An 8,681-nucleotide genomic window follows, 5' to 3' on the forward strand; every position below is an offset into this window, starting at 1 on the left:
CAATCTGCTCCGTCCCATGCTGCTCCTGAGCGACGTCTTGATGTATTTCAAGGCAGAGTTTCCTCGCTCAACAGTAGCACTGGACACTGGCATTACGAGCAAGATACTGAAAATGGTGTGAATATTTGGGTACATGTGCTTGTTCGTAGTTTCCAGTGCATCGTGAAGCGTGGATGGTCGTGTCGCTGTCAGACTCTCGCTCCATTTCCTCTTCCACAGGCGTATTTCTTGGTCAAACGTGTGTTTATCGGATTTACTGGATTGGTGTAGGGTACCGTACAGTCAATCAGCAAAATGACGCTCGACTGGGGTTCTTTAGATATTTAATCTAAATTATATTATCAATATTTTTCTCATTCAAATTATTATTGCCATTTATTAGCGCTATGATTATATGAGAAAGATATAACAAAACAGAAATTTTAGGGCGAAATATTGTTTGGTTAGTAGTTTTAAGTCACAAATTAAGTCTTCTTAGCGTTCCATATCATTAAAATATTTTTTTATAAAAAAAGTGTTTGTGTTGTTTTTGAGCGAGCGAGACAAACGGCTCAGTCCGCACTCACACAATTTCCTATTTTTCTACATGAGATAGTTATCAATAAGTTAAGTTGATATACTTAACTATTAAATATTATTAACGTATAAATTAAAAAAACAATTTAGGGCGAAACAACCTAGGGCCAACGGGATTTAGGGCGAAACAGCCCGTTACTGGCACTCCAATAGACAGTCCAGTTAACTGAGCTATAACCCCGTGATATAGCATCTATCCGTCGACTAGTGACAATAGCATTAGTAAACAAAGGTTAATAAACCACGGTTAGTGACCATTCACAAAGCACATGGTCGAAGGGCCATAACTCTTACATAGATTAATGTAGAACTCTCCTGTACGGAAGTTGGAAATTTTACCTTCCGCAGACGAACAAACAAAAATGATCAGAAATGGATATTGCATAAAAAAACAAATTACCGCCGCAACGATGGTAGGTGTATCGTGTTTTTCGATATATATAAAAACATAAATGACTCTTATTATGGTAAATTATAAAAGTGTTCCCCAAGTCTGTCTTAATATTGTGATTGTACGTGTTCATTCGGACGTGTTTGCAAGCTATTTAGATATCTGTCAAAATATTAAACAGGTTGGGAACATTGAGAGGATGCACCAAAACTTCAACGCTTCCTCTTTAAGCTCTGTGATAAAATCCTCTCAACACAGTATACACGATATAACAGTATCTCTCTTACGTCGCATATCAGAAACATACAAACATTAGATCAGTAGAGCTATTTCTGCGGCAAACATGGGTATATGATAAACAAAAACAAGACATGCAAGTAAACATAGGCCTACATGTACAGAAATATAGATGCAAAATAAAGTACTATACAGTATACTTATATTTGATCAGTTGGTGATTGTATAACAATAAATATACAAGCTAAAGAACTAATAGATTAAATGACATATGTGAAAACTGTGTCACAGGATAGGAGGTTGGGCAAATCCCTTCCCTATGAGACCAAATTAAGCATATAAGATTATTTTAAATTGATTAATCACACACTTAAATGATGAAAATATCACTGGATTTCTACATATTATCAAAGCTTAAGTGGATTGAATTATGAAAAAATAATACAAGCATGTCTTTATACAAAAATTAAGTGAACACATTCTAATAAATACACTCACCTATGTTTAATTCTTAGCGGTAAGCTAAACATTAAACATAGGTGAGTGGATCTATTAGAATGCGTGCACTTATTTTTTTACTGGTCTATGACACCATACCATAAGCTCCACTGGCACTTTGTGTCAGGTGATGGCAGGAAGTGCCAGTGGAGCTTATGGTATGGTGTTTTGTCTGTTATTCTGCAACTTTTTATTTGAAGGACTTCTCCTTCAGAAGTGGAAGACTTAAGGCCATGATATTTGCCCAGTAGGTACCAGGGACAAGGTGCTATAAAGTGTCCGCAAATAAATGACCTTGACCTTCTTTCCAGGTAACGAGTCAAATATGTAAAAACTTTTAAACAACATCTTCTGAATAACCAAGAGGCCTAGAGAAATGATATTTTGCCAGTAGGCACCTTGAACAGAGTGTTTTAAAGGTTCCTCAAATAAATTACCTTGACCAACTTTCAAGGTCAAAGGGGTCAAATATGTAAAAACCTTAAAGCAACCTCTTTTTTAACCAGGAGGCAAAGAAGGATGATATTTGGCCAGTAGGTACCTGGGGTTTAGTGTTACGAAGAATCCTCAAATGGATGACTTTGACCTATTTTGGAGGTCACAGGGGTCAAATGCATTTAAAAATTTGATCGACTTTTTTAATAACTAATACCCAAATGGTGATGAAATTTGGCCAGTAGAATTAATGACATTGACCCACTTTCAAGGTCACAGGCATCAAATATGTTAGATCCTTTAAACAACTCCTTCCTAAAAATGAAGAGTGCCATTAAAGAAATGAACTTAACCTACTTGACCAAATTTAGTATAAAATGTCCTTGGACCAAGAGGACTCTATGTTGCATATCGTTAAATGGAGAGTCTTGCTCTCCAAAGTGCAGCAGGATAGAGCTCAATAGAAGTTACCAGAGCAAAAATCTTAAAACTCCTCCTTCAGTACAGACTAAGTGATCTCAATCATTTAGTCCAAAACATTCCTAAGCCAAGAAGACTCGATATGTGAAAATGTTTGCAAAGTTACTTTTATTGAGAACATTTTCTCATGATTGCTTTAATATCCAGGTGAGCGATACAGACCCTCTGGGCCTCTTGTTACTGTTGTGCTGTGTATGCATGGTTTATCAATATGTAAACAAATTATAAAACTTCTTTTTAAAATTAAGTTTCCTTGAGTCTACATGAAATGTACCAGTATCATTACACACAATTTTGTCTTGAGTAGGACTTTTATCCTTGAACTTGACAGAGAGGTGTATTGGAGTTTTGGTGCATAATTATCTCAAAGAGGATTTCCCCAACCTGTTAAAGTGATTTTAGTATTCACTTGTAAACAAAGTTGAAGTATTAATCTTTGTTTACTCTGACATATGTCACAAAAACATTGATGATTTCTTTTAAAATGAAATAAAATATGACAGACTATGGGAACTTTTAAAATTAATATCCACATGTACAAAAATAAAGGCTTTTGAGTATCTTACTAAAGGTTCATGGAAATAATTGGTCTGCTTTGTCCCACTGCATGCTATATATAGCAGTGATTTATGTGGGGCCCTCTACAGAAATAGGGATTTTCTTTTTACTTGTCTTTAAGGCGACATTGTGGAGACTGACATTGGTCTGCTGCCCATTACAACACTAGAGATCTCTATCGTCTCTTTTCTCACTTTCCATTGCTTCTGTTTGGGGTGCCCTATCGTTTCTTTTCTCACTTTCCTTTGCTATGGTTTGGGGTGCCCTATCGTCTATTTTCTCACTTTTCTATGCCATGTTTGGGGTGCCCTATCATCACTTTTCTCACATGCCTTTGCTTCTGTTTGGGGTGCCCTATCGTCTATTTTCTCACATTCCTTTGCTACTGTTAGCCCTATTGTCAATTTTCTCACATTCCTATGCTACTGTTTGGGGTGCCCTATTGTCTATTTTCTCACATTCCTATGTTACTGTTTGGTGTGCCCTATCGTCACTTTTCTCACATTCCTATGCTACTGTTTGGGGTGCCCTATCGTCTCTTTTCTCACTTTCCTTTGCTATTGTTTGGGGTGCCCTATCATCTTTTTTCTCACTTTCCCATGCTATTGTTTGGGGTGCCCTATCGTCTTTTTTCTCACTTTCCTTTGCTACTGTTGGGGGGGCCCTATCGTCTCTTTTCTCACTTTCCCATGCTATTGTTTGGGGTGCCCTATCGTCTATTTTCTCACATTCCTTTGCTACTGTTTGGGGTGCCCAATCGTCTCTTTTCTCACTTTCCTTTGCTACTGTTGGGGGGGCCCTATCGTCTCTTTTCTCACTTTGCTTTGCTATTGTTTCGGGTGCCCTATCGTCTCTTTTCTCACCTTCCTTTGCTATTGTTTGGGGTGCCCTATCATCTCTTTTCTCACTTTCCTTTGCTACTGTTTGGGGGGCCCTATCGTTTATTTTCTCACTTTCCTTTGCTATTGTTTGGGGGGCCCTATCGTCTCTTTTCTCACTTTCCTTTGCTATTGTTTGGGGTGCCCTATCGTCTCTTTTCTCACTTTCCCATGCTATTGTTTGGGGTGCCCTATCGTCTATTTTCTCACTTTCCCATGTTTGGGGAACACTAGGACACCTGTTTTTGTGTGAACTTAACTGTTACAAGGATGATAAAAACTGGGCCCATACAAATAAGATCAAACCAGCATCAATCTTAATCAGTAAATGTACAAACTAGAATATCCACCACCTGTCAACAAGTCATCAAATTTAACTGGTAACATCCATAGTTACATGTGATAGGGATTAAAAATGAAACAAATGAAAGGGCTGACCCCTTGGGAGGCTTAGAGGTGGGGCCTAAAAGGGGTAATTTGGCCATATTCAAGCAAATTTTCCCTGTTTAACTATGGTATGGAGAATCAACCATAATTGGTTGGAAGCCTTTCAGATGATTGACATCTCTACCTAATAACAACATAAATATACAATTGCTTATAATTATTTAGCATGAATAGACCTACAAAATCCTGCTGGCAGGATTGGCCCTTGGGTTGGATACTGCCCTTAGGGGCTGGGAGTTCAAGCACATTTAAGGAATAATCTTACATTTATGTTAACAATGTTAAGATTGAATAAATATTACCCAAATTAAGTTTGCTTATTTTATACATTAAATTCTGATAAATATACCAAATTTCTAGGAATACAATATTCGCTAAATATCTGCCATACAGGGGTCTCTTGATTTATCTAGGTATTGTGTGAATTTTTCAGTTTTGATTTTTTTCTGTCCTTACAGACCTTAAAAACCAAAAAGACATTGCTGGTCTGATTTGCGGTCATCTTGATCATCATCCATCCTTAAAGTGACTTCAACTGTAAAACACCACTAGAGGATGGAGGGAACTGCTTATCAAAATTCTGGATATTCTCCAACTTTACAGCATTCACAAAATCATGGAAATGCTTCAACAACGACAGTGTCCAAGTCATCCAGTCCATGTACTTCTAACTTAAACATCAATGCTTCAACAAATGCAGGACAAACATCTCCATCAAGCACACAGAACTGTCACTACAGCCACAACGGGAACAGCTCTCCAGCAACAAACCAACCTGGCTTCTTAAATCATCATCTGGTACCACCCACACTCCCCACTGATATTCCAGGTGCAGTCTTGTCTGGTAACAAACCCCATGGGAATGAGACCACTGGATCTGTGTCAGGTATCAGACCCCAAACTACCTCTGTGCTGAGCCTTGGTCAGAATATGGTTCTTGATGAACAGAACATTCCAGCTGATGTGATGTTTGGTCAGCAAAACAATAAAGCCCAGGAACCACTACCAATAGTTGACCCCACTCTCGCCTTTCAAAAGACTTTAAGAGCAGATCCTCAGTTCACAACTTATTTTGAAAGCTTACAGTCCAGTAACAATAATGATGGACAATCTGCAACAAGCAGAAGCACTCTGATTGAAGAAAAGATGTTTCAGATTTTTAAACAGCAAATGGGTTATGAAGTAACAAATGAAAATCAGAGTAAGGTGTTGCTTCCTACAAGCCAAGTTAATTCTGAGGGGAATGGAAGTGAAGTCGCTATGCTTTCTCCAAGTTTACTACAAACAAACTCACAAGTTGGTCCCCCGGGCATTGATGCAGATTCTTATAATGAAGACAAGAGAGACAACATGACCAGCAGCCAAAGAACAGGGGAGTTAACAAATTCATGGGGAGCCACTTTACCTTCAATAGCCATGATGGCAGGGATACGACCTAAAGTTAAAAAAGCACTTGATCACTATGATGAGGAATGTCCGGGAAAGAAAAAGAAGAAGAAAGTAGAAAAATCACAGCATATCAAGCCCGCGGTGCCTGAATATACTGGTATGAATGTGAATGGTTTAGGACTTGTGGCAGCGGCTGCAGCAGTAGCACAACGAACTACAGAAAGCAGTGTTCCTGTACTCCAGTCTGGCTCTGACATGTTAGCCCTCACAAACACTCAAGCTCTGTTCCCTAACACATATCAAGGCTTTCATGAGACCATGCTTGCTGCTAACAATATAAGTGGCCACAGTGGGAAGTTAAGGCAGAACCTTGACGGACCTGTCTCCTGTGACATCTGTGGTATTATGTGCGCAAATAACTTTGGCCTGTCTCTACACAAGAAATCTCACATAAATCAGACATTTAAATGCAGAGAATGTAGTTTCGCTACTGGTACTGTAACACAATTAAGGCTTCATGAAAAGTATGTACACAGCACAGGGAACTCAAGTGCTACTGGGGCTAACTTTCAGCAGAACAATCTTGGGCTCGGCACTAGTTGCAATGATAACACTAACTTTAATCTGCAACAATCTCAGCAAAAATCAAGTCTGTTGGATGCGAGCACAGAGAACAATGAACCAGGAAATTATCCATTTCAGTGTTCAGTATGTGATGGAGCTTTCCGCAGAAAGCAGGATCTGACCCGCCATCTGCAGGTTCATAAGAACATACACAAATGTAATGTCTGTCAGGAGGGATTCTCAACCAAGCAGAAGCTGGCAGCACACACAGCAGATAGTCACCAGACAGGGATGTTCTCCTGTTACCAGTGTCTGGCGCAGTTCACTCATCCTGTTCACCTGCAGCTTCACCTAAATATCTGTAACCAGAGTACAACAACAGCCATACAGAAGAGATGGAAGAACATGGAGCAGACTACAGATGAAATGATGACCGAGGAGAACAAGGACAAACGTAATGTGTGCAATGTATGTGGAAAGGGCTTTAAAATGGTGCACTACCTTAAATCACACATGAGGACACACACTGGAGAAAGACCTTTCTCCTGTCACATCTGTTTCAAATCATTCTCCCAGCGGTCAACACTAAAAGTACATAACCGTATCCATACGGGCGAGAAGCCCTATCAGTGCAGCATGTGTAGCAAGGCTTTCTCAGTTCGACTCTACCTACAGGCACACATACGCACACACACTGGTGAGCGACCCTACAAGTGTAATATCTGTAACCGATGTTTCAGTCAGAGGTCCTCTTTGGTTACACACACAAAGCGACACGATGGATTCTAGCTGTACTAGCTGTATTAGTAAGCAGGTATAGTTCACTGGAATGTTGAACGCACCAAACAACCCATACCTTCTAGATGTTATGTGGACAAATAGAGTGGCATTACATGTCCAGTACATAGTTGTAACATTACTACTATATTCTGTAGTATCTGGATTTTATATTAAGCTGTATCATTAATTCATCACAAAATGTACTTTTTTAGCTCATCGCGGTCAGAAGGACCAAAGTAAGCTTATGCCATACTGGGTCATGTGTTGTTTGTCAATCGTCCGTCTGAATTCTCCCGATTTCCTTTAGAAGATATCGCCTCCTAAACGACTGATCAGGTTTCAAATCAATTTGCTATGATGCATCCTTGGGACCAGGGAACCAAGTGTTGTATAAAGGAAGGAAATGGCAGGGTAATGAGGAATCTAATGCGATATCAGTGGAGTTCAGTGATCAAAAGACTACTTCTCCTACAGCTCTTGATGAATTTAAACCAAAATTTACATGCAACATCATTCATTAAGACATAGGAACCAAGTCTTGAATTAATGAAGGTTGTAACCCCCAGGTAGGTGAGGGAGGGTACAAAGTTGTCAAAATTAGGTAACTTAACCGTTAACATCTGCTTCATGTTTTCTAATTCATAACTAAATACAAGGTGAGCTATATTAAGTAAGGCCCCTGGGTGTCTTGTTTCTGTGACAGAAGAAATCAAAAATAAAATATCAGTTTAGTGATAAATTAATGAAGAAGTTACATATATTTGGAAATCATGAAATCTTGTTCCCGGTTATGTATTAAATCTGAGTGTTGGAGATTAATCTCAAAAGATTTGATAGAGATGATATTCAGTCATCATTTACTGGATATCTGTGCATGTATTCTGACATTATGTAACCAGCTATAATGAGCTCTAATATGTGTATCAGCTATCAGACATAACATTGTTATGTGTATCAGCTATCAGACATAACGTTGTTATGTGTATCAGCTATCAGACATATCATTGCTGTGTGTATCAGCTATCAGACATAACATTGCTGTGGGTATCAGCTATCAGACATAACATTGTTATGTATATCAGCTATCAGACATAACATTGTTATGTGTGCAAGCTATCAGACATAACATTGTTGTGTGTATCAGCTATCAGACATACCATTGTTATGTATACCAGCTATCAGACATAACATTGCTGTGTGTTTCAGCTATCAGACATACCATTGTTATGTATACCAGCTATCAGACATAACATTGCTGTGTGTTTCAGCTATCAGACATACCATTGTTATGTATACCAGCTATCAGACATAACATTGCTGTGTGTATCAGCTATCAGACATACATTGTTATGTGTATCAGCTATCAGACATAACATTGTTGTGTGTATCAGCTATCAGACATAACATTGTTATGTGTACAAGCTATCAGACATAACATTGTTGTGTGT

At 38.7% G+C, this 8,681-nt stretch overlaps 1 protein-coding gene across 1 annotated transcript; it reads left to right on the forward strand.

Moving 5' to 3' along the window:
* Nucleotides 1-908: 908 nt before the first annotated feature.
* LOC110460345 (zinc finger protein 671-like) lies at nucleotides 909-8,411 on the forward strand. Its single transcript, XM_021513203.1, has 2 exons — nucleotides 909-989; nucleotides 4,959-8,411. Exon 2 carries the CDS (start codon nucleotides 5,056-5,058, stop codon nucleotides 7,240-7,242), a length of 2,187 nt encoding a protein of 728 aa, XP_021368878.1. The 5' UTR covers nucleotides 909-989; nucleotides 4,959-5,055; the 3' UTR covers nucleotides 7,243-8,411.
* The last annotated feature ends 270 nt before the right edge of the window (nucleotides 8,412-8,681 follow it).

This window comes from Mizuhopecten yessoensis, unplaced genomic scaffold, assembly GCF_002113885.1.
Source record: "Mizuhopecten yessoensis strain PY_sf001 unplaced genomic scaffold, ASM211388v2 scaffold10359, whole genome shotgun sequence".
NCBI lineage: Eukaryota > Metazoa > Mollusca > Bivalvia > Pectinida > Pectinidae > Mizuhopecten > Mizuhopecten yessoensis.